The following is a 24869-nucleotide window of genomic DNA, read 5'->3' as shown; positions in this document are numbered from 1 at the left end:
GCTGATCCAGCAATGAGAAGAGGTCAATAATATCTGATTGGTCAATTCATTCAATGTCTACTCCATAATTACATCTCTGATTTTAAACTGTAGCCATGAACGAACAAATCATCTGTCAAGATTTTTATGGAGAACTTTGTGAATTACCTTTGGAAGCAATTGTGAAGCATCTCACAGGCCTCAGCCACTCATGTTTTAACTTGTGTTTTTCTTACATGGAGGTGTGTAACCTAAATCCTGGAGGAGATCTGCGATCTACCAGCATACCAGCAGGCAGTCAGCCAGGCAGCCATGTGGGAGGGATCAGCAGGCGGAATGAGGTGGAACCCTAAACAGTGCCCCAATTCTCTGCTCTGCCGTTCCCACACTCTGCCTCGCTGAGCAGAAGCAAGTCAGCGTGAGCCACTTTTCAATCTCCACAGCTGAAAAGGTGGAAGCATGGCTGCTCTGAGGGCTTCCCTGTACGCTGCCGTCTGTCTGTCTGCTGGGATCATCACTGCTGCAGGTAAATGTGATCATAATCTCTCATTACAGTGCCCAGCTTTCAGCTTGTGTAAAAGTTTGCTGGGAGACCTTTCCCAGAATCTTGTGCGTATTAATGCGACGGATCTGAGACTGCACACGTGGCCGAGAAACAGAACATAAAAGTGACAAAAAATGATAGTGGAACATAAGTTTGAAAAGGAGGAAAGCTAACGGTTGAGTGAGCAGCGTTTTCAGGGATCCTGAAGAGAAACTCTGTGAGATCATCAGGGTGTGGTGTCACATAGAGCTCTGAGGGACACTCAGATCAAGAAGGTTCTCACGTTGTTGGTGAAACATTCAAACTTTTGAGACTAATTCAAACAATACTGCCTCCCAGGAGCAGGATTCCTGCCGCAACATCCTTCGCTGTGCAGGTTTGGGTCGTTCTTTCCTCTGTGACCAGATTGACTTTGTTGAACAACAAGAGATCGGTTCTGCTTGTGAGACAGACGGAAAGAAAGAAAAAGAGGTGATAAAGTTGTAAAGATGGATTAGAATGACTTCAGCAGCCAGAATGTCTGGCTGATGAGTCAGGCCACGTTTACGACATCTGCGCCTCGCTCATGCTTTTACTTTGGAGGAATTGCCAGTAAATTCTTCAACATTCAGTCGTGACTCAGCTTTTTGTTTGACTGCGCCTTGCAAACACAATGTTCTCTAGTTCTTTATGCAAGAGAAGAAGACAGTGACAGATGTCCGCATGTTTGTATGTGTGTGTGTGTGTGTCTGTGTGTGTGTGTGTGTGTGTACTTCATTTTCATGCCTGTAACTCTTCTGTCGGTCGTGTAAGACTTGACTTGAAGTGTGGATTAGTGATCTTACAGAACTTGGTGCCCTGAACACAGACGGAGAAACTCCTCCGAAACCAGAGAACGTAAAATGGGTGTCTTTGGATTTCAAAACCATCCTAACCTGGACTGCGGCGCCCTCCGAACACACATTCACTGTTCTGTACTCATGGTGAGTGAACAAACACACAGGATGTGACTGCTATGCTGGATGGTTAAATCTTCTCAATCTGTCAGTTGCTTTTATGCGTAAGATTGGCTCGTCATCGATTTTTTTAAAGTGTTAAAGCATATTTATATCCACAATTGGCTAACCAGTGAAAAATGTATGACACATGTATACATAATAGATAAATAGAACAGTCATCTGCACATTGAAAACTATACAGAACTCTAACTATTTTATCATGGCCACGTTTATTTGAATTTCATCTTTAGGTTCTTACACAATGGGCAATATTATAGTTTTGCCTATTGCCCAGTGTGTAGTGACCTAAAGTGTGCAGACTCACCTTGGCAAATCAGGACATCGCAGGCCGTGAAGAAACCTTTTCAATGTGTGTCTCGTCCTCAGGGACAAGTCCGACTGGATTGACATCCAGGAATGCATCGAACTGACGGAGCCACACTGTGACCTGACCGACAGCTTGGCGCTCTTCGATAGGTAGGAGCAAGAACGAATTGAATTCACCTGTGCCAGTGTGGAGAGGATGACTGTGACGTCTGCTCGAGTGGACGTAGCTCACAGCGTGTTGTCAGTGTGACGCTGTGTCCCCCAACAAATGCCCCTGTAGGCGACTGCCGTGAAGGTCACGACAAGGACAACCATGACCACTGCACTCACAGGACAGGCGCTGGCCAAATCACACCCATCCAATGTTCTTCCTCAACAGGACCTACGTTGCAGACATCAAAACGTTGTCGACGGCGGTGGATTACGACGAGGGCGATCCGGAACACACGTACTCGCCTCCCTTCAACCCCTTCAAACAGAGTAAGCGCTACCTCAGTCATCCACAGCCACCTCTCACATTAGCCGCTGATGTATTTAGTTTTATCGGTGCCGCCTCTGCCGCCTCTGCCAGGAGCGTGGCTTCAGCTGAAGGAGGGAGCTCAGCTCCTCTGAGAAGGACACAAGCTGCTCTCAACAGCTCCAAATATGGTCCACGGGGGACTGGAACCCCGTTTCACCTTCGGCTAAACAAACAAACGCACGGAGGAAAACAACAGTTTTGAATGAAACGTTTGCCGGCAAGGAGAGCTCGTGAAAGCAGCCCAGCTGAAAATCCCCACACAAATCTTTCAGGTGGAAGTGTTCAGGGGTTGTTGTGAATACGAGGCTTGTGTTACTTCACACACTGAGGTCATTGCGTTCATTTAACCACATTTAACATTTTTTAAAATGAGAGCATGGAATTACCCTCAGTTAATATGAAGCCACCTAAAACGAGACTCACGTGAAGCAAACCTGCTGCTAGTTGAAAAACATCAAACAACGTACACATTTACAAACTTTTGTACTGTGAACGGGATTGTCGAGCTATCGTTCTTGGGCGCCCTCTGGTGGTCAAAGTTTGCACCTTTATCAAAGAGACGTTTGGTGAGATGTTTAAAATACCTGCTTGAACCTCAGCGAACACTTTAGACTCGTATATATATTTATATAGATAAATAAATAAATAAATACAACTTTTGGGGCAGTTTCCTTCAAAATAAAAGCAAACTAGGAGCTGTCCATTACATTACAGTACTTTAATTTTCTTTTTGGATGTGTCAATGGTGAACTGACTGGGGATTTAGATTTGATGATTGATTGACATAATGTTAAAACTTGTTCCCATAAATATTCAAAATAATGCAATTTAAAGTTAATACAAATATTAATGGTAATTAAATTTCATGACTGTCTTTGGTGTTTGTCTTAATTGCACTGGCATCAATCCTCAGAATTAAGGGAAAAGAAATCTTGATAAACCTCAAATAAAGAAAAAAGAAACCAAAACTTAAACTGAACATTTATGTAATTTTAAAGAGAAATCCTCTGATCAACTTCATGTGCGGTTAGTTCAAGCACAATATGATGCTTCTTGTGTATCAAAACATCCTCTCATCTCCACAGGCAACATCAGTGCTGCGAAGTTCACCATCAACACTGTGGATGAGAACAGCGTCATGGTGAACATCACAGACCCCATCACTAGCATCCATCGCCAGCAGAAGCAGCTCAGCATCAGGGACATTCTCAAGAAGGACCTCAAGTACAAGATTAGCTACTATAAATCTGGAAGTACAGGCAAGGTGAAGTATTCAGCCTCGACTGTTCTCATCTTCAGTGCTTCCAACTCAAAGTTTTTCCATTCCAAATTCCATTCCTCAGCATTTTTTTTAAATTTAGATTTTCATATAATTTGTTGTTTTTATTCCACAAATGTTCATTTTAAAGAGTATAAGTGAATGTACTGAAGATTACTTCTGTTGCATTCTTCAACCAATCAGCTAAAAACCATCATGACAGATCAAGGTGCTGGGCAGATTTTCTGAAAATACAGTTTTTAATTGTATAATGGCAAGATTTACTTGTATTTACATGCACATGTATGCGTTGTAATTATGTCAACAGAGAGACAACATATCGGACTTCAGTGAAGCCATCATTTCCAAACTGGATGCTGGACAGACGTACTGCTTCATGGTGGCCGCTTACATCCCATCCAGGCCCAAAGCCAGCCAGCTGGGAGCCTGGAGTCCACACGTCTGTACGCAGACAACACCGGGCACTGTGACAGGTACCCACAGTCTCTATGCTCATCCATCCATCCATCCGTCCATCCACCTATTCATCCATCCATCCATCCACCTATTCATCCATCTGTCCATCATTCATCTATCCATCCATCCATCCATCCTTCCACCCATCCACCTTCTCAACCTGTTTCCTCCTGCCCTCAGGGTTGTGGGGGTCTGCTGGAGCCTCTCCCAGCTGTCATGGGCGCCACATTTGAGGGCCACATAGAAATACACACATAGATATAGAAGACACACAACAACTCGCACTCTCACCTCCAGGCTATTGAGAGTTTCCAGTTCTCCTCACACGCATGTGTTTGGAGTGTGTGAGGAAGCTGGAGAACCTGGAGGGAACCTCTCACATCATACTCACAGTGACTTCTTGTATTTATTAAAGCCTCAGACAATCACTATTAGGAAATAAAGCCTTTTTCGATATAATGTATCCAGTGTTGTTACAATTGGAAGGAAAAGAAAGACTTTGTAACCGGGCCTAAAACCAAACTTCTCTGTGAAGGTCACACAGCTTCTCATGAACACACAATGCCTCCCTTGAACTGTACTGACACCTTCTGGTAGAGCGTGTTCTTACAAACTCCCATCAACACATTGAACTGTGGTGCTGATGTGACTGTTTTGCAGAGCTGAGTGTTGGAGCTTGGGTCGGCGTGTTCTTCATCCTCATCACCATCCTCATCATCATCATCACGGTGACAATCCTCTGCTGCAAATGCTGCAAACAACGACGGCAGTCGCTGCACATGTCTCAAACATCAGCGCCTATCTAGTGTGTGTGTGTGTGTGTGTGTGTGTGTGTGTGTGTGTGTGTGTGTGTGTGTGTGTGTGTGTGTCTGTTACAAGTAGGTGTTTTTGTGTGTGTGTTTTTTAAATGGGGGGCTGGCCCCCTCAGTTTTTATTGTTTCTACTTCTGGGAGTTGAAATTTGTTTTTACTACTGGAAATGCCATGTAAGTATTGACTTTTATCTACATAACCTCACAATTTAACACAGATATTTTCATATATATACATATATATAGCATTAACATTCACAGATATCACAAACTAACACTGACGAGTAAGTAAAAAAAAAACAACAACTTGAAACTAACCGCAGCCTTTGACACAGGTTCTGATTGAATTTGTCATATTGTTTTTATCTGAGGCCTTTTGTTGATCGAAAGGAAGAGAAGCAAAAACGTATTTGATCAAATTCTCAATATATTCAATTTAACACAAAATGACTTTTGTGTCTGTTAGGTTATTTCTGTGTACTGTGACGGTATTGTTGTGGTCCTTGTGACAGACGACAGACAAACCAAACTTCATTTGGGATTTTCAGATTACTTTAATCTTATCATTTTTCCAACACAGAACTTCACAAAAGTACAACACGTACATCGTACACAAATGTATTAGCATCACATGAAACCATGGGTTTTGCCACTGCAAAACAACTTCTTTTGAGTACCACCACAAGTCCACCATGGTTGTTAAAGTGCATACATCGGTTTCATAGAACCACTAGCATACATACAGCCTCAAATGAAAATGTCCATATACATCTTTTTCTTCTATATCTTCTACATCTTCTTTATCTTACAGCTGACAGGTGGTTTGATGGAGAAAACCTGCTTGTAATGAATTCATTGTAATGAAAACATATGTATGTACGTACAGTATATACATATATGTATATACGTCTGTGTATATATATATACATATATATATATGTATATATATATATATATACATATATATATATATATATATGTATATATATATATATATATATACATATATATATATATATATATATATATATATATATATATATATATATATATATATATATATATATATATATATATATGTATGTTGAGGAACCTGCAATCTCACAGATTACAGGTTCTTGTTTTTGGTGGTGGAGAGGTGAGGTAACACCCCATGGAACAAATGCTGATAATCTTCTCAGTGATTGTGATGATATGATCAAACATGGTCCACATGGATAAACTTGACAATGAACTGTAATAACGAGGAGTCCATCCTATGTCTTTATTTCATTCTGCTGGAACTGCATAGTATAACCTTTGAGTAAAAATACCTTGCATTGTCATTGTTCTATGATTTCAATGGAGCTGTAACTGTGCTACATGTTTCTATGTACAGCAAGTCATTATAAGTGTGAGAGCGGAAGAAAGCAAACTGTGGAGGTGCAGAGGTTGGTTAGTGAAGATGAAGACCAGGACGCCTCTGGGTCAAACAGTCAACACAATGGAACACATCCTGAATTGCCTTTTATAACTTATGAAAATGGATGTTTTTGATAAATGAACGGATGTGATGAATGAGTGTGGGAGACTGGTGAGGAAGGGATGGTGTTTGGTCCGGGTTACTGACTGGGTATTATTATCATTTCTATCTGCTTATTAACTACGACAAAAATTAATTCCAAACTCTAAAAAGTAGCTGTTGATTTCAATAGAGAACTGAGTGATGAACATAACTGTTGTGATACATGCATCTCCACAGTCAGCCATGGTTTGTTAATACCAAGAGTTATGCATGACATCCCTGTACATCAGATTGCAGACGTCTAACCAAAACCAAATACATCCTTGATTTTCTGCCAAGTCTCTCAGTTTTCATTGTGAACTGATTGCAATCACACATGGACAACATGTTGCCCCTGAATGTAAATAAAGCCAAAACATCCTGATGTTCCCTGATTATTTGACAAAGTAGCAGTAAATGAACATTTACAAACAGACAGAATGGGTGGGTGGTTGGTTGGGTGTTTAGGTGGTTGGGTGGGTAGTTGGTTGGTTGGGTGTTTAGGTGGTTGGGTGGTTGGGTGTTTGGGTGGTTGGGTGGGTAGTTGGTTGGGTGGGTAGTTGGGTGGGTGCCTGTAGTGGCCTGACTTCACCCTATTTGCTACCAAGGAGAGCAGAGGTCATAAGGACGAGGCTTCTGAATGGCGGCCCCAACAAGCCCAACAGTGTGAATTAACATCCATCTCACAATGATCTGCACCTCCTTCAACTCTGCTCTTATAAAAGTGAAATCATCGGACCACACAATGGCTCCGTCAGCTGATACAAATGATGACTGTAAACAGTGTGTAAGGCCAGAAAAGAGACAGAACTTATCAATAACCTTGTGGCAACACTTGTGACATAATATGGATATGATTTTTTTTGTTTTTAAATTTTGTGTTCACGACACATTTAACATATGTTTAATTTTCACAGGACGTTTGCTTAACAGTGTTTACGGCGTTGTCATGCAGTTATGGCCAAATATAAATGAGGTAGGCAGAAACTTAAAGTTAGCAGGACCGACGTTGCTCCCTGTTGCTCTGACCAGACTGAGGACGCACTGTCATTTGAAGAAAATGGCAGTTTAGATATTCTGACTTATTTCACATTTACACTTCGATCTTATTCTACAAATCACCGCCTGGAATACGGCTCTGCTCTTGCAGATGGTCGGCGCTCAATAAGAAAACTAAAATCTCACTGATAATTTATCATCATTTCGCCAGAGTGGTTTTTCATGCTGAATCAAGGATAAAAAAAAAAAAAAGAGAGCAGTGTGATTAATCACCATTAATTTTCGAGTTGTTCAGCTGCTCCTATTGGCTAAGGGGTCAAAACTGGATCGTTTCTTCAGTGAGCATAAGAAAGTTCCTGTACTGCAGTAGTACTAACAGCGGGACTACTGCAGTTCATGTACTACTGTAGTACTAACCGTGGGACTACTACAGTTCATGTACTACAGTAGTACTAACAGCGGGACTACTGCAGTTCATGTACTACAGTAGTACTAACAGCGGGACTACTGCAGTTCATGTACTGCGACGTCTGGAACAGCTGTGTTCACTGCTTTGTTTAGCAGCCCAGTAGCATAGCGATATTGATGTGGTTGCACAGTATTGGGTGATGCAATGTTATACTGCTGTTATTACTCCTTTGAATCAGTGCTCGCTTCCAATGGGCTGCGTGACGATCTCTCTGACCACAGACACCAGTTTTGTCTCATGGGCCGTCACGTCTCACCGAGGCACAGAAGGTGAACACTTTGGCATCTCGCATGCTCGCAATGCTTGAATGTGTCTGCTGTGCAACGCTCCCACCGCTGCTTGGAAAGACAACGCCAGGGTTGACTGGAGAGTCACACCATGATGTAATAGTCGTGTGATTGATGGTGAGATGTTGTGACTCAGCTGGGCTGAGGGAGAAGCTGAGAAACCAAACTGCTCTGCTACAACTGAAGATGCTCCGTCTGAAACTCGTCCAGAAGATTCAGTGTTTCAGTTCAGTCAGAAACCCTGCTGGTTTTCTTGGTGTGTTATCTTTCTTTTGGAAGCTGACGCCAGTATCAATACTCCTTCAATGTAATATTATTTGTTGATACAGCACAAAATTGCATTTACTCACCATAAAAAACGTCGGCACGACACAGGTTCCACTGGCTTGGCTTCCAGTGGGTGAGCTGGACACTGACTTGTTGATTCATTCTAATTCTAATTCGATTCATTTGTATTAATTGACTTGCAGCGATGCCAAAGTGCACCTCCGCTATTTGAATGAGAGGTGACGCTACATGAGAAAACTGTCTGCGACAGCGGTCCGAGGGCCTCCGGTGACCTCTGACCTCTTGAATTGGCCTTGATGGCTTGTCGGAAGGATGACACTGCAGGGGGGACCCCCTGGTGGCTCGAAATGGTAACGGCAGTAAACCATTGTGTGTTTTCTCTCTATAAAAACAGTTTCTTTTAGATCTACCTACAAATTGACCACACAACCTGAAAACTACAAAAGCAAACTGAATGTACATTATTTCCTATGATATCTTTATATACACATGACACCTATTTGACAGTCCAATCACACATGCTCCAACTCTAAGCTCCAAAGGTATCCAGAGGTTGTGGCAGAAAAGTGGACGCAATCCCAAAAGCATCGTTCAAAGACAGAAGAAGCCCAACAGAGGGAGAGAACGCCTTTATACTCGGACCTACATGCAGTATTTCCCTGCTCATTATTTCACCCTAACAGCTTTTAGAACCTACAAACAACGGAAAAAATGTATCAAATCAAAATGTGGTAGTAACAGGATAATGACCATCCATCCGTCTCGTTCCTCACCCCTCCTTCAACACAGTCCCCACTCCTCCGCCTCACCGGTCAGTTCACTCGTCCCTCCATCCTCCTCTTCTCACGTACCTCTTGGTGTGACTTTGTTGACGTGGGAACCTCGTGCGCCAGTGTTTGTCGACGGTCACTTCAGGTCGATGCCCTGCATCTTGGACTGATTCTTCTCCTTGCCCTAAAAATAGTAACATGATGGTGAGATAACTCATATAAAAACCATTAAAAATCATTAGAACTGTGGGATGATGTTCTCTCCAGCACAGACATGAAGTTTTAGAATAAATGTTTCCCATTGCAAGTGGAATATTTACTGCAGTTTTTAAGTAAAAAATATATATGGGAATAATAAATGGGAATATCTTGTTTTTTCCTTTGTCTACCCTACTTTCTTTGTTGCCTTATTTTAATTGATATAATTGTCCATCTTTTTTGCACTAACAGTCATTGTAATTATGCTTTCCACACTGTGGGATTAATAAAGGCATTATTTTCTATTCTATTCTATTCTAATTGCTAAAGTCACACTGTCATTAAAATTGCACGAAAAAAAAAGCCTTGGATTTTGTCCTGGCGCAGAGAGGTTTGGTCTTGCGGTCACTGCCAGGTCTTGAACACAACAACAGACAATGAAGAACAATCCACAGTCCCACCATTGTGAGCTGGTGATCCTCAACTTACCCTCAGTGAGGGTCGTGGAGGCCTGACTGGTGCCATTGGCCTCGCCGGTTCCTTCACTGGCTTTGCTGGTCTTCGGCCCAGAGGCTCCAGGTCGTCGGCTACGTCAGCACAGCCGATGTATCCTCCGGCCCCAAAGACTGTAGACAAATCACCTTCCAGCAAGTTACGACTGAAGGAGGTGTTTGACGCAGCAACGTCTTGCCTAGAAGACACACAAACATCTTCAACCAGGCCGTGGGCAGCACTGCTGTTGGTTCTGTTGCTGAGCTCCAGTCCGAGGAGGTCGTCTGAGGCCACGTCGCTGTCGGAGCTGTTCGTGGTGGGACTGTCGCTGACCTCTGCTTCTGCAGTGCGTTGGTTGTTGTTTGCTTCAGGGAGAACCTCCTGGTTGCCATGGTTCCCTGAGCCTTGCAATTCATGATCTTGACTCACCCCAAGATCTAGATTATCTAAACCCGGGACCTCTTGATTCTCAGGCTGAGAGAAATTCAGCCCATCGCAACTGCCGTAGCTACCGGGTTCGAGCACTTCTTGGTTGTCATAGTCGCAAGGTTCAAGTAGATTCTCAAAGGAGGCATCGAGACAGGTTTCCACCACCTCCTGGTTTTCATGATCATCAGGGTCAACAAGCTCCTGGTTTTCATTGCAACACAAATCCATGTTCTCGGTGTTGAAAAGATCCTGATCTTCCTGGTTGCTGACGTTGGACACGTTCATTTCCTGAAGGCTGTCGAGCACCTCCTGGTTTTCAGGGTTCAGGGGTTCTTGTTGGCTTTCATTGGAGGGTTCGATTTGCTTGTTGTCTCCATAATTGAACAGCTCCTCTGGCTCTGAATGGTCGTGACTGCAGAGGTTCAGAACCTCCTGGTTCTCTGGTTCAGGGCTCAGCTTGAATCCATAGGGGTCCGAGTCCTGAGCAACCTGCGACGCAGTGATGCCAAACTCATAAAGCTCAAAGTCAAGTTGATCCGGTTGTGGAGAGAGGGCCTGGGGGTCAAAGGTCAAATCATTATCAGCAAGTTCTGGGCTCAGTTCCGCTTCATCCGGGTCCAAGAGGGTGTGACTCGAATGTTCTGGACTAAGTTTGAACCCATACGGATCGAAGGAGGACGAAGGATGAGTGTCTTCATAGCTCAGGTCCATGTCCAGCGCCCTGTTCTGATTGGAGTCTGGCTGGACTGAGGGGTTTTCAGACACTGCTGAGTTGTGAGGGGTTGAAGTGTTCTCCAGCTTCTCCTCAAAGTTGTTGGCCCACTCTGGCTCCTGGCTGAATACAGTGTGCTCCATGTCAGCCGACTCCAACAGAACTGGTTCAGTGAAAGCATCTCCAGTCCCAGCTGAGTCCGACTTCACACCTAGGAGAAGATGAGAGTGTCGTATCAAAGCAGCAACCAACAGAGGCGACATTTGCTAGAGACACTAGCTGCGTTTCCAGGACCGGTTTTCTCAAAATAAAAGCAATATTTCTCAAATTTCAACAAAGTGCAATTGGGATTTGCAGGTGTTTCCTTTGAATGGTGTGAAGATCATCAGTGAGACCCTCCCCCCCCTTCTCTAATTCCTTGTCTAAACCTGCATTTCCATGATGTCTGCTGTCAAGGATGGTTGTTCTATTTTTCTCTATGATGACTAAATATTCCGTCTCCTCCTCCGTCCAATCATAACGCACCATTTTCACTGGTCAGTCAACTGGTCACGTGACCCCGTACATCACGTCTGCTGACGTGTCAATGTGAAAAAGTGTTTCCGCAACACTTTAGCGATATTCCTCGATATGGATCCGTGTGAAAAACCACCTGATGAGAGCATCAAAACCTTTGAGCCATGTTTGAGAGGTTTTTCCAAGTGGAGGTGTTTCCATCACCAGGTTTTATGGCCATGTTTAGGCTTTGTGCAGTGCTAGGGGTGCTGGAAACACAGCTAGTGAAAAAGGTTGAATAGCGTTCAAAACAACCTACCTTCTTTTTCCTCTCCTGCTTTCTCCGTCATAAACTCTCCTGCTAGAGATCCCAGACTGTGCTCTTCTATGTCAGAAGGCGGCGAGATGTTCCCAAGGTCCAACTCATAGCCATTGGGATCCGACTCAACAGAGAACTGACCCTGGGACCTCCAGCCCTGAACGGGCTCGGCCCCGAGCTCCTCTGATGAGCTCTGGATGGGTTTGAACCGGTGCGACTCGTCGGCGACGGCGTCCAGGTCTTCTCTGCTGTAGCTGATCTCGATGTCACTGTCCTCATCGGGGAACTCAGACTCAAAGCACTGAGTTCCAGTGGAGGCTTTGTTCTCAGCGCAGGACAGACTGGTGTCGGCCTCCTCGCCAACGTTCCCCAAGTCGTCTTCAGCGCTTCTGTTCAACGCGGGGAACAAGACGTCTGCTGCGAAGGGGTCGCTGCCTTTGAAAGGGTCTGAGGTGAATCCATCTGGCAGCAAAAAAGAGCTCCTTCAGCTTTGCTGTGTACAAGGTACCATCCGACACAACCGATCATCATGCATCATGCCACACATTGTGCATCAATTTGTCAAAATGCATGCAAGTGAAGTGCGGTGACAATGAAAAACCCAATTTGTATCATATTTTGTTTGTGCGTTTCTGAGATTCTTTCTGAGTAGAGTGATGTATAACACTGGCAGGGTAAAACTTCATAAAATAAGTACTGTCTGTACTCAGAGAATGGATGTTTACACAGCACAGTTTATCACAGTTAAATAATAATTCAATATGATCATTGATAATTCAATATTGCACGTAAAAAAGGTAATTTTCTATCACCTTTCATGAAATCTTTATTTTTTTCCACTGTTCGTGACCATTTGTAATATTATAAATGGTGTTGTGCATTTTAAACACGTTCAACAGAGGATAATAAATGTATTATGACACAATTTGCATTTTGCTTGGAGGTGATGACTTACCAGAGGAATCTGCTTCGGGGAACAAGTCTTCTTTGAAAAGATCATCTACAAAGATGATTAGAAACATGTTGGAATGAGTGAAACCAGTTAGACAGGACGGCACTGCTGTACAGCCAAGTGACTGACAGACGTATTAGAGTCAAGTCCTTATGAGAAATGTGTGCTGAGGGAAGGAGGAAATACTGGGGTTGTAGAAGAAGAGAAAGAAGCAACAACAATAACAACAACAACAAGACGAATCACAAACAGTTGCAGTGAAACAGCCTCAATACACACACAGGGGAAGATGCTGCTCTAGTCTTCAAACAGGTCCATGACCATGGTGAAATTATTAATTGCATTGCATGTGTGACACTGAAGAGCGACTCCAAGACGATTATTTAGATACAGATCCTGAAAAATATTTTCGGTGAAATGAATTCTGCACATGGCAGGAGATTTAAATTCCTCATTTGTTGTTTTGACTGAGGGCCACATGAGCGCCGTAGTTTCCCTCAGAGGGCAGGTTGTAACTCTAGTATAGTCATTTGTGATGTATTGGAGATGTAAAAATATATATGAGCAGCATCACCAGGCTAAGATAAAGTGATTAAGCTGCTGCATTAACATTGTTCAGAAGCTTCAGTAGATGATTGTCCTTCTTCATACATTTTTGAAAATGGTTTTTGCTCAACTCTCAGTGCCACCTGTTGAGAAGCAAACAGAGAACTGCTGGTGGAGAAACACTGGATTCTACTGCGAGAAACTCCATGGTGTCTTTAACTTAAAAATACTTTTTTTTTTCTCTTGGTGCTGATACATAAACTTGTGATACATACGGTCACCGTGAGTGAAAGGGTCTGCTTGGTAGAAGTCCAGTTGGCTCACAGGTTTCTCATGAGCAGCAGCTTCTTCCTTCAGTCTGTCGCTTTCCCCGTCGCTGTTGGTCTCCCGCTCAGGATCTGGGTCGTAGTCGGTGTCCGATGGATCCATCTGGAATATATGAGCACATATTATATTTTGCGAGCAGGACACTCACACTCAAAGACGTCTGCTTTCAAAACAATGACATCATCATGGATGTTATAATGAGGGCAACGCGGTGGTGCAGTGGGTTGCACTGCCAAGAAGGTTGTGGGTTCGAGTCTCAGGGTCTCCCAGGACTGTTCTGTTATGGAGTTTGCATGTTCTCCACGTGTCTGCTGGGTTCTCCATGTTCTCCCTGTGTCTACTGGGTTCTCTACAGGTTCTCCATGTTCTCCATGTATCTGCTGGGTTCTCTCCAGGTTCTCCATGTGTCTGCTGGGTTCTCCAGGTTCTCCATGTTCTCCATGTATCTGCTGGGTTCTCTCCAGGTTCTCCATGTTCTCCATGTGTCTGCTGGGTTCTCTCCAGGTTCTCCATGTTCTCCATGTGTCTGCTGGGTTCTCTCCATGTTTTCCAGCTTCCTCCAACACTCCAAAAACATGCATGAGGTGAGTTGGAAACTCTAAATTGACGGTAGGTGTGTGAGTGAGTGTGAATGGTTGTTTGGCCCTAATAAAGTGTTCTGGTCCAGAATGTCACCCTGCCCTCACCCAGTGACAGCTGGGAGAACCTCCAGCAGACCCCCAGGACCCTGACCTCCGGCAGAGGCGGCTATTGATAATGGATGGATGGATGTAATGATGAATTGTTATTTTTAGAAAGTGTGGATGGAGAAATATAATGGTGAGGAACCTTGGTGGAGCTGCTCCCACTGTCATCCATCTCTTCTCTGGTGTTTGCAAGATTGTTGCAGAACGATGGTCCACCAACCCTCTGCACACAAGACAAAGAAACTATTACACACCAAGAAAGACAGGTTTTTCTTTCTTTCTTTCTTTCTTTCTTTCTTTCTGTCTCGGTCACCGTAGTCTTGCCCTCTTGACTGAATTCTAGACAGAATTTCGACTTTCTCTTCAGAACGCCGCCTCGCCTCGCCGCTTGTACCCACCATGATCAAGTCGGCGTAGGCCGGCAGTGATTGGCTCCTTCCCCAGGGCTTCAGGGGGAGAAGGTCGTCTTCAGTGGTGTCTGCAGGAGACGTGGACTCCTCCAGCTGGCTCTCTGGTGTGACGGCGCCCCCTGACAGAGAACACAGCGTGTGCTCTTCCTGCAGTGGGAGGCAGCCACGCAAGGGCAGGACTGGGTTTGCAAAGAGCTACTCACAAGTTGAAAAGAGAATCACATGGATGACCTCTGATAAACCTCAGAACTCAAAAACTCAGAGCGATTCCTTGTCTTCCTCGTGGATGTGTAAGGAGCTACTTTTGCTCACTAGGATGGTCACCATGAAGTTTTTGGGGGTTTGATAAATGAAGACGACCAGAAGAAAAACCCCAGAGTTTTGAAACCAAATCATAGTGAAGCAAGTTGGTGCTTATACAAACAAGTTGCAACTTCAATGATAAGAAAGAGCAACTGGATTTAATCCAACAATATTGTTTGGCCCAATTCAGTCATTTTTTTGTAATTCATTTACAATAACGGCCCTATAATTTCTGCCTTCCAGACCACTGAACAGAACCAAGCCATACTGCAAAGGCAGCAGCAAGAGTGAAGTGATGCTAGGACAGAAATTCTATTAATCCAAACAATCATACAAGATGTGAACTTCACCATTGGTTGACTCTTGCTGCCTCTATGTTCATGTAAGTCAGGGCTGTGCAAACTTTGACTGGTGGGGCCACAATGGATTCCCTAACTTGAGGGCCTATAAGTATGAATGAGGGATGTGTTAAAAACACATCATGTAGCTTGAATGTCAACTGAGAATGGACAAAAGCAAAGTTGAAACAAAATCAGTGTCTTTGAAGCCGCTACTGCGCCTCGGGGGCCATATGTAGTGCGTTAAGACTACAACATCCAACAACACTGGCCGATCCAAGCCCCGCCCCATGAAGAAGAAGGACAATAGAGCAGCAAAGATGTTGGTACCTGCAGGATCTCTTCGTACGACTGTCTGATGGAGTCTTGCAAGGGCACGTCCCTCTCTCCAGCCTCCTCCACCTTCCTCTTGGCTTGCCTCACCTCTTCCCGCAGCTTCTTCAGCCTCCACCTGGCTCTCGCGAGCTCTCTCTCGTACTCCTCCACCTGACTCTCCTTCTGCATCTCATCGGCCTGCAGAGACAGGATCTGCAAAAAAAAAAGAATGAGAATGAGAAAGCACAGTGAACGGGAGGCGGTGGGAGTATTTGGGAGCAAGATCTCCAGGAAACCCAATGGAAACGGTAAAAAAGTTGAATCAGTCAATGTAACTGTTGTAGGACCCATAAACTGGTGTCATCAGGCCTCACAGGGTCAACTTCTTATTTCATGACTGTTGACTCAATCATTCAACTTTAAGTGCTAAAAAAAAAAGGCAAATCATTGTATACTAATTAGAATAAACTGCACTACACCACTGGTTATGACATCCCAAAGTGGCATAAAGACACAACTCAACAACTCAACTCAGGACTGACCTCTAGGTTCAGGGTGTAGTGTGTCACTAGCTGCGTTTCCATCACCCCTAGAATTGCACAAAATCTAAATATGGCCATAATAAAACCTGGTGGTGAAAACAGCTCCACTTGGAAAAACCTCTCAATATGGCTGAAAGGTTTTCACGCTCTCATGAGGTGGGTTTCACACGTTTCCATAAGGAGGAATATCGCAAAAGTATCATGGAAACACTTTTTTCACATTGACACGTCAGCGGACGTGTCAATGTGAAAAAAAGTCATCAAAGAGAAAAACAGGACAAGCACTCTGGACTGCAAAGAAACGTAAACAAACAAAAGCAAATGTAATTTCTGTAAAATCTCGTCCCGTGAGATTTGACCAGAATTACGACTTATCTTGTCTTATATCTTCACACCATTCGATGGAAACACCTGCAAATCAAAATTTTTGAAATCTTGCTTTTATTTTGCGAGAAACTGTCATGGAAACGCAGCTTTAAGTTTAATTACAGTTGAATAAGTGGGGCTGTGTTGAAGTGTGACTGTATTTCTACCTGTTGACTCTCTTCATAGCAGTGCTGTCGAACTGTCTTGATTTGCTGCACCAGCTTGTCTTTGTGTTTCTCTAATTTTACCAAGGTGTCCTCGAGCTCTTTGCGGTCAGACTGTTGCTCCTGAAGCTCCAGGTTCTCCACCGCCACTGCATTCTCAAGCTCCTGCACACGCACATGCCAACGTTACAACTGAATCATGAATTAAACCTTTAAAAGAGACACATTCATAATGACGTATATATCATGGATGGTCACACAGACAGAGACACAAACACACCCGTGGTTGTATGGAAAGAAATGGCTGAAAATGAGACACTTTTAAAAATAAAATCTAATCTGCCACCATTTGCGGCTCTGCTTCATTACAGTACGAAAGTGAATGTTTTCAATAGTAGCAGTGGTTCCTCGTAGTGGACCATTTGAGAGAGGGCGGTCTCTGCACACAAATTCTTTGTAGAGAGAAAAATAATGCAACAGGAATGCAGAAAAAAAATAATAATCTAAATGATACTCAGTAGTTTGTGTGGTCAGACATGATCCGAATGGAACGACTGATGGCGATGGTATTCTGGAGGATCTTCTCCCTGTTCTGGACCAGAGTGTCACTGAGCTCCTGGACAGTGTGAGGAGCAACCTGATGGACCGCAGCATCCTGTCCCAGAGGGGTTCTACTGGGTTGAGGTCAGGTGAACGTGGAGGCCAGTCAGTCAACGGCATTCATTTCTAGCCACATGAGGTCGGGCATCGTCGGCACCAAAGGAATCCAGGTCCCACTGCACCAGTGTAGGTTCTGACCATGCATCCAAGGAATTCATCCCGAGCAGTCAGAGTGCCATTATCTAACGGTCAGATTACGTAATGTCCTTCCAGGGATGTGCCTCCCCAGACCATCACTGACCCACCACCAGACCAGTCATGCTGAATGATGTGCAGGCAGCAGAACATTCACTGTAGCAGGGCTCGCCAAGTGGGTCACCAGATTAACAACCCTCATGAGTTTTGCTCTAATAGCACAATCGACACCTTTGCAAATACAAGGTACTGTCAGCCTTAGGCCCACCAACGCCTCCTGGTGATCAAATACCTGGGACTCTGCAACCCTTTTTTCTGCCACCACCAGACCAATCATGGTGGATGATGTGCAGGCAGCACAACGTTCACAACAGACACAATCCCCACTGTGGGATGTCAGGCCCTCAGGCACTCTTGGAGTCTGTTTCTGATTGAATGAGTCACACCAGTGGCCTGTAGGAGGTCATGTTGGAGGTTCTGGCAGTGCTCATGCTGTTCCTCCTCTCAAAGGAGCAGAAACCAATCCTGCACAGGGTTTAAGGACCTTCTTCATCTCAAACGTGCCTGGTGCACCTGCAAGCACACCTCTAGCTTAACAGGCCACGTTACGGACCTGCATTTACTCTATTATTTCCTTCAACTTTATGACTGGGGTGAGACAGAGTTGCACCCTGTCGCCGTCTCTCTTCCTTATCGGAATCAATTCTGTGATAAAGAAAACTTCAGCCTGGACAAACTTTGGCTTGAGGTGGAGACAAGGCAGACTGGCTGACTTTGACTGAGCAGCAGACCAGACCAACCAGACCAGACCAACCAGACTAACCAGACCTTGGCCATGAGTACTGAGGTCATTTTCACCTGAAGCTTTATCCAGGTTGGGGGTTTCTTCCTCCTCCTCACCCTGCCACAGTTCACACTACCACTGATCCACCACTCCACCAGATATCTTCAGGCTGAAATCCTGTGCTGGGCAGTGATCAATAATTTCAAATCCCAGTAACTTGCACTGATACAATAAATACTGCAATAGTATTACCAAACCAAAAATGGGAAACTGTACCTATTAGTCCTCACTATTGTATACATCACATGACTATGGTTGTAATGATAATTGGGGAATGCTGAACTCTTGGCCTCCTCCTTCGGTCAGTCCTCCATGATGTATCACAGCAGTCGGCTGTTGGTGTGATAAGATCCAGAAATAATCACGATGAAAAAGCACAATATCAATCAAGCTGGACTCAATGAAATTGAATTGCGATGTCTGCCAGGTCGTGTCTGGGAGTGAACGTTAGTTAGGCAGAGATCAGCGCAGACCACAGCCACACACTGTGTATCTGCCTCGCCACCAAACACTAGACTCCTGGTCTCCTTCCCCTGGAGCTTTATTAATACATCCACTTTAATTGAACATGGCAGGACTTTTATTTTTGGGTTTGCCAGAGCAAAACTGGATGAGCCGTCTTTTCTCGGGCAACAGACTTGAATCCTCAAGTAGAATGAACTGGAACCCCGGCACCCTGAGCTCTGGGTATTGAATATGGATGGATGGTATTGATTTAGCTCAAACATGGACAGACTCTCAGGGCCGTGACTGGCTGACGCCGCTGCTCCAAAGTCATTAAACTATCAAAGCAGAAAGGTTTTCAACACGGCCTTCCTTGTGACTTTGGGGGTTTGGGGATTGACAGTCCATCTATGAATACTCTGCTATTATTTCCACATTGAGACCAGAGTTCAACTCCAACTGCTTCCATCTAACTTCACTAGACTGTTTTCACCACAATCAGCACATTCAGTTTGTTTCTCCGCAGGCTTTGTTTTGAAAAGTCTACCAATCTTGCATATTCCCTATTGCCAATGTGAACATGACAAACAGATGCTGACACTAAAGGATTAAATATAGACAGATAATGATGGTTTGCAGCCAAATACTTGCATTGGATGGTTGAAGGGAGACTCGTTTCAATACACTGAGTCTTGCTGAATCAGTTGCTTCATGATTCTGTATGACGCTGCAGCTCTAAAAATAAGCCCTTGGTCCCGGACCACAAAACTGAGACTATAGCTCACAGATGGATCTGGCCACTGGATGTGGATGTGTCAGGACAGTGGAGGACATCCAGCCTCATCCAGCTTCATACTGGCCGTACACAGTTATGCCACGAGAGGAGAGCATGATGGGAAATGCAGTGTGTCTGCCGATGGAAACACAACATTCTTGCAGCCTCTCACACATGAACACGTTTTATGTTTTCTTGTCTCAAATATATCTAAACATGAAATGTCATTGCAATATTAAAGCATGGAAAAAGATGTTAGAATTCCTTAAGAACACACAAACGCACACACACCAGCGCAAGATGCTGTGGTCTTCTTACTCTGATCTCTGCTGCCTTGGTGACGACTCTGCCGTCCTTCTCCACCGTGTCGCCCTCTCTGGGGGAGGACCAGCACAGAAAACACGAGTGTTTGAGGAGGGAAGAGAGCGATCGCTCGTTCTTCCAGTCCGCCTTCCCCCCGTCCTGCCCTCCTTCCCACGATCCCTCTATTTTCTCCTGCTGCACTGCTGTCTCCTCCATGGCTGCTCTCTCTGGGTGCACTGCAGAGGAGGCGGAGCTGAGGCTGCGAACGTGGCTGTGTGCGCGCTACACGATGCATCCAGGCAGAATGCACCAAGATGGAGGGGTTGAAAAGGTGGATGAGTCAGTGTGGAGGAGCAGCGGAGGAGCCTCCAGACGGAGGGAAGAGTCGACCTCGGCCTTTGTTCGCCTCCACCCTTGAAGGAACGGCTCCCTTCGTCTCTCCTCAGCGCTCACGCACCGCTCGCACTCTCCTCCCTTTGCACTTCCCCCTCCATCAGCAGCGTGGTCGCAGCCCACTGCAGTATGCATTAGTCTCCCCGCACACACACACACACACACACACACACACACACACACACACACACACACACACACACACACACACACACACACACACACACACACACACACACACACACACACACACACACACAGAGAAATGGCTGGATGCAAGCGCTGGTGGAGCCATTCATAAAAACACAGGCAAGCGTGGCAGCTGCAGGCTGTCAATGACAGTGTGCCAGAGATTCTGTGCAAATGCTGCAATAGAAAACTCAGTGCAATCACACCTTCACTGGCACATTAGGCTCACTGTGGTTGCCATCAAAGCCCGCTCACAGCCGCTTCACATTTCTCAATGTTTGTGTCTGGATTCCTCCTCCGGTTACCAACAGATGCACAGTCAGCAATCAGTCAGCAATCAGTCAGCACAAGACATTAAGTCACCAGGCTGCAAGAGGAGGTCCAGTCTGCCGGTGTCCTTGAGGGCCATGGCTTGGCCTCGCTCTAGTATGAATTGATGGCAGTTTGAGGGCACCAATTGGCTTTTACTAATATAAAAATCCCACTGGACCCTTGTCTACCTTTCAGCTGTTGGATAGGACTGTCATGCTGTTGTAAACCCCCAGTATCCAAACCCTGGTGATGATATCATGGCACGTCATGGTATCAAACGAGAGCTTGAAGTCCTCCTGGTGGTGGCAGTGGGAACGACGTAACAAGTGAACTACTGCTGGACCATTTAGCTGATGGTTTCAGCGGCAGCTGAGAACAGCTTAGGGGGTTGGCATGGTATGGCCTCACTAGCACCCCCTAGGGTTCACTCCCTAGGGTGTCACCCCACAGATAACGACATGCACTCGTGCAAACGCTTCCTTTGACTGCCTGGTTACGAGAACAAAGTTGTGACATTGTTCACCAGCTGCAGCCGACAGCAGCCCAGAAGTCCTGCTGGCCTGTCGTTGATTTGAGACTGATGAGCCAAAAGATGAATATTTCCTCACTTACATGTGTGCCTTAAAATATAATGACAGCAGGTATTATCACAGAAGCCCAATTCATACGTCTCCTCCTTCTGCTTTACATTTTTCACAAAGCTGCAATCGAGACTTTTTTTGTATGTCACTATGTAGATTCAGTGGCTGAAAATCAACTGTTCATAAGATTTAAATATGCTTTTTTTTTCCTTTTATACTCTACAAATATTTTATTTTTATTGCCTTATTTCTTTTAAATGAATATAATTTTTTCATCTTTTGTTGCACTACACAGTTGCTGTAATGATGCAACGTCCACACCGTGGGACTAATAAAGGCTATTCTATTCTATTCTATTCTATTCACCTGAAACACCAGAACAGTCCTGAACATGTGTGTGTAAAAGCACCACTAGTGCCACACTGATGCATTGCTGTTGACAGTTTGCAGTGTGTGGGTCAGTGTTCACTGCTCCATTCACAGTTGCACCACTGCAGTGTAAATGTACACATACGACATTTGACTCTTGACTGCTAATTCTGAACGATGGTGTTTGATATAAAAGTAAAGCAGCATCACATGTTGGGGTGGGTGGGTGGGTGGGAGAACTCACAGTTGTAACACTAAAAACATATTGGTGTGAAATAGAAAAGAAGTTATACTTAGTATTTATATTCTATGCTTTAGTTTTATAGTTAGTAGTCAATCTGATAGAAAGCATCTTTCCCTGATGACTGACGCCTGTGTCAGTCACGGCCTGTCGTGAACCCAACAAACTGGCACTGACTTGAGGCGACAGTCACTCAGGACAACGGGTCTGCATCCAGGTTACCAACAACACTGAACTGGCGCAGCTTCCCTTGACTGGAGAGCAGTGCGCTGACTTTACCCTCCATCCCTCGGGCTGCTGCCACTCGGCGTCCTCAGACAGTCCCGGATGAAGCCGATCATCGCTGCAGCGCTTCAGCGGCACATCGTCACATCACTGTCCTCTCGGTCGACACTCCCTCCCGGGAAGGAACCGTGTCGCTGTGACGGGCAAACCAAAAAAAAAGCAGAGCCAGTCGTGTTCCAGCCCCACTTCCTCGAAGGCGCTGCGTTGATTTTTGTCCTGGGACGGACACGGTGGCAGTAAAGTGAGGAGACGCAGCAGCTTGCAGGGAGTCCCGCTGCGCTGCACTGCGCTCACAACTCCGAGCAAGCAGCGCGGTGTGTCTACTTACTCTCTTCCGGAGTCTCTTTCACAATAAAATTCAGACGCGTCACGAGATCTCTGGCATTTCCTCCGCAATAAAAACAAAAAACAAATAACAACTAGCTGTGCTATTTTGTCAAATGCGATTCTGTCAAGCCATTGCTGCTGCTGACACGCTGACTGAAGTCAACTGGAGAGCCAGTTTGCCACCACGGCTGAAGAAGATGAAGACTTAATAATCATAATGTAAATACCGTGGCGCATTGACGCAGCAGCTGCAGCAACATCTTCAGTCGCTTCATTACTTCACATTTCAGTAGTTTTGTTTCGTTATCGTCTCGTCGGTCTCATGAGAATCAGCGACAGTTGAGTTTATTGGAGTAGAGTTGAAGCTGTCACAGTTCAGTGTCGCTGGACTCATTCAAACCGTGTGGAGGAAGCTCTGAAAAATCACCTTTTATTCGAAGTGTTGTCAGTGTCAGTGGCCTCAGTTACTGAGTGTGAATTATGCTTTCAATGCTCCGGAAGCTACGGGTTGCTCCACTGGGTGCCTATATGGAGGTGATGTGATGTGTCAGTGTAATTCTCTATGGATTCTCCAGCCGTGTTGAGAGTAATATCAGGTGGATTCAAGTCGAATGGACTAAATATGACGTCACTGATGGCCTATAGACAAAAGTAATATACCAGTAACAGGGTTAATCTATACAGACCACATTAAAGTTTTTTTTTTTTTTTTAAAGGGAAAAAAAGAAGGAGAAATACCTGTCAGTTTCGACTGCTGGCGCTGCAGTCGTCTTCAGGAGTGTCACGTGATGTGACTGCTTCCTGTGTTACTTGGAGTGCTTCCTCCCACCAAACTTTAATTTGGTCTATGCAGATTAACCCATTAACCCATTACATTAAGTGTATAAGAGAAGACCAAAATGAACTTGATTAGTTTGCAAAAAGAGGACAGCAAAGCAGAAATGAGTGAGGGAACACACACAGGAATTCATTGTGGCAGTCACAAGTTAATGTTAACAACAATGAAATTGAATTCATGTGAATTAGTTCAATAAAATTCACCTTTAAACAAACATTTGATGTTTTGATGATACAACAGAGGACGGTTTGTACAGATAATAACGGAAATAGATAAATAATAAAATTAAATGTAAAACACAGCTTTTCCAGACATGGTTTTCCAGGAGTCCTGATAATAATAATAATAATAATAATAATAATAATAATAATAATAATAATAATAATAATAATAATAATAATAATAATAATAATAAACCAAGCAACCATATGTCTGCCTCAGACATCCACGGCCAGCCAGATTATAAATCTCCTTTCACTAATTAATTAAATTACCATCATAGCTATTTGCATGTGGGCCAGCAGCCCTGTGAACAGACAGCAATCTGTCCCCCACTGCAGCACCACTCCTGACTGTTATGGGATGCCATTGTGTTTGTATTTGTGTCAACCCTGTCAGGTCAAAACACACTGCACTCATTAAAACTGCTCAAGCAAAAATATGCACTTTTATATACAAGCTGCTTCAAATGGTTGTAGAAATGAAAGTAATTATTGAGAAATCTAGAAATTGCTAAATGAATTGTTACATTGTAAAATTCTATAATTTTATGATAACATGTTGTTTTATTATTTGGATCCAAATCGATAGATAGATTGATAGACACACACACAGACAGACAGACAGACAGACAGACAGACAGATGATAACATGTTGTTTTATTATTTGGATCCAAATAGATAGATAGATAGATAGACAGACAATGTTACTATTGTTGCTATTGTTCTTCAACCCAGATGGTCGATCACTTGCAACAGATCTGTGACCCTTGAAGAACATTTCACAATGGCACAATTTCCTGCAACAAAATGACGAATGTTCACAATAATTATGCATAAACTCGCTGTTGAAACGTTCTCTGATGGTTGCTGTTGTTTGTGAGGAGAACCATATGGTCTTCTGCCTGCAGACTGAGGAGACATTCACTCAGAACACTTTCTCCTCACCTTCATCCTCTTCTACACTGACACACGGTGGTGCAGGTCTCCAGACACTGGGAGCCCTGCACTGGTGGAGCCCACTGACCAACCACATGAAGCAGCTGGTCACTGCAGGAGCCCCCCCCCCCCTCCCCTCCTCTCCCCCTTGCTCTATAATCCCCTCCCCTCCC

General features: G+C 44.4%; 3 protein-coding genes across 11 annotated transcripts in view; 2 read left to right on the top strand and 1 right to left on the bottom strand.

Moving 5' to 3' along the window:
- LOC142881318 (NACHT, LRR and PYD domains-containing protein 12-like) overlaps positions 1-24869 on the top strand; it is a 195500-nt gene that overhangs the window by 48663 nt on the left and 121968 nt on the right. The window lies entirely within an intron of this gene.
- On the top strand, positions 321-6821 carry LOC142881291 (tissue factor-like). 6 transcript variants are annotated; one of them, XM_076015464.1, is made up of 8 exons: positions 321-505; positions 1371-1485; positions 1888-1977; positions 2207-2307; positions 3433-3611; positions 3934-4099; positions 4743-4913; positions 4962-6821. In XM_076015464.1, exons 1-7 carry the CDS (start codon positions 439-441, stop codon positions 4886-4888), a joined length of 864 nt encoding a protein of 287 aa, XP_075871579.1. In that variant the 5' UTR covers positions 321-438; the 3' UTR covers positions 4889-4913; positions 4962-6821. The 6 variants fall into 6 exon arrangements, with proteins under 6 accessions (XP_075871579.1, XP_075871578.1, XP_075871577.1 ...); XM_076015463.1 differs by having other exon boundaries at positions 4743-4919; XM_076015462.1 differs by having other exon boundaries at positions 4743-4927.
- LOC142881290 (uncharacterized) lies at positions 7288-23477 on the bottom strand. 4 transcript variants are annotated; one of them, XM_076015457.1, is made up of 12 exons: positions 23440-23477; positions 22369-22508; positions 19993-20077; positions 16847-17008; positions 15787-15984; positions 14804-14962; positions 14548-14628; positions 13668-13821; positions 12850-12894; positions 11895-12356; positions 9937-11291; positions 7288-9433 (listed from the first exon to the last, which is right to left on the bottom strand). In XM_076015457.1, exons 2-12 carry the CDS (start codon positions 22428-22430, stop codon positions 9386-9388), a joined length of 2811 nt encoding a protein of 936 aa, XP_075871572.1. In that variant the 5' UTR covers positions 22431-22508; positions 23440-23477; the 3' UTR covers positions 7288-9385. The 4 variants fall into 4 exon arrangements, with proteins under 4 accessions (XP_075871572.1, XP_075871573.1, XP_075871569.1 ...); XM_076015458.1 differs by having other exon boundaries at positions 20020-20077; XM_076015454.1 differs by lacking the exons at positions 22369-22508; positions 23440-23477 and having other exon boundaries at positions 19993-20970.

The sequence above is a fragment of the Nelusetta ayraudi genome, unplaced genomic scaffold (assembly GCF_046127955.1).
Source record: "Nelusetta ayraudi isolate G7.1 ecotype Tasmania unplaced genomic scaffold, CSIRO-AGI_Nayr_v1 ptg000190l, whole genome shotgun sequence".
In the NCBI taxonomy this organism is placed as follows: Eukaryota; Metazoa; Chordata; class Actinopteri; order Tetraodontiformes; family Monacanthidae; genus Nelusetta; species Nelusetta ayraudi.
Note: the sequence above shows the minus strand (reverse complement) of the source record. Positions and strands in the feature narration are given on the sequence as shown.

Bases quoted from the DNA above. Each gene is read 5' to 3' on its own strand.
- LOC142881290 (XM_076015454.1), bottom strand. From the start codon at position 20,220: ATGGAGGAGACAGCAGTGCAGCAGGAGAAAATAGAGGGATCGTGGGAA. The intron at 13,822-14,547 runs GTTCCTCACCAT...CATATATTCCAG, and splicing joins GTGGGAGCAGCTCCACCAAG to ATGGATCCATCGGACACCGA. The intron at 12,895-13,667 runs GTATGTATCACA...TCATCTTTGTAG, and splicing joins CCCTTTCACTCACGGTGACC to ATGATCTTTTCAAAGAAGAC.
- LOC142881291 (XM_076015464.1), top strand. From the start codon at position 439: ATGGCTGCTCTGAGGGCTTCCCTGTACGCTGCCGTCTGTCTGTCTGCT. The intron at 3,612-3,933 runs GTGAAGTATTCA...TTATGTCAACAG, and splicing joins AATCTGGAAGTACAGGCAAG to AGAGACAACATATCGGACTT. The intron at 4,100-4,742 runs GTACCCACAGTC...ACTGTTTTGCAG, and splicing joins AACACCGGGCACTGTGACAG to AGCTGAGTGTTGGAGCTTGG.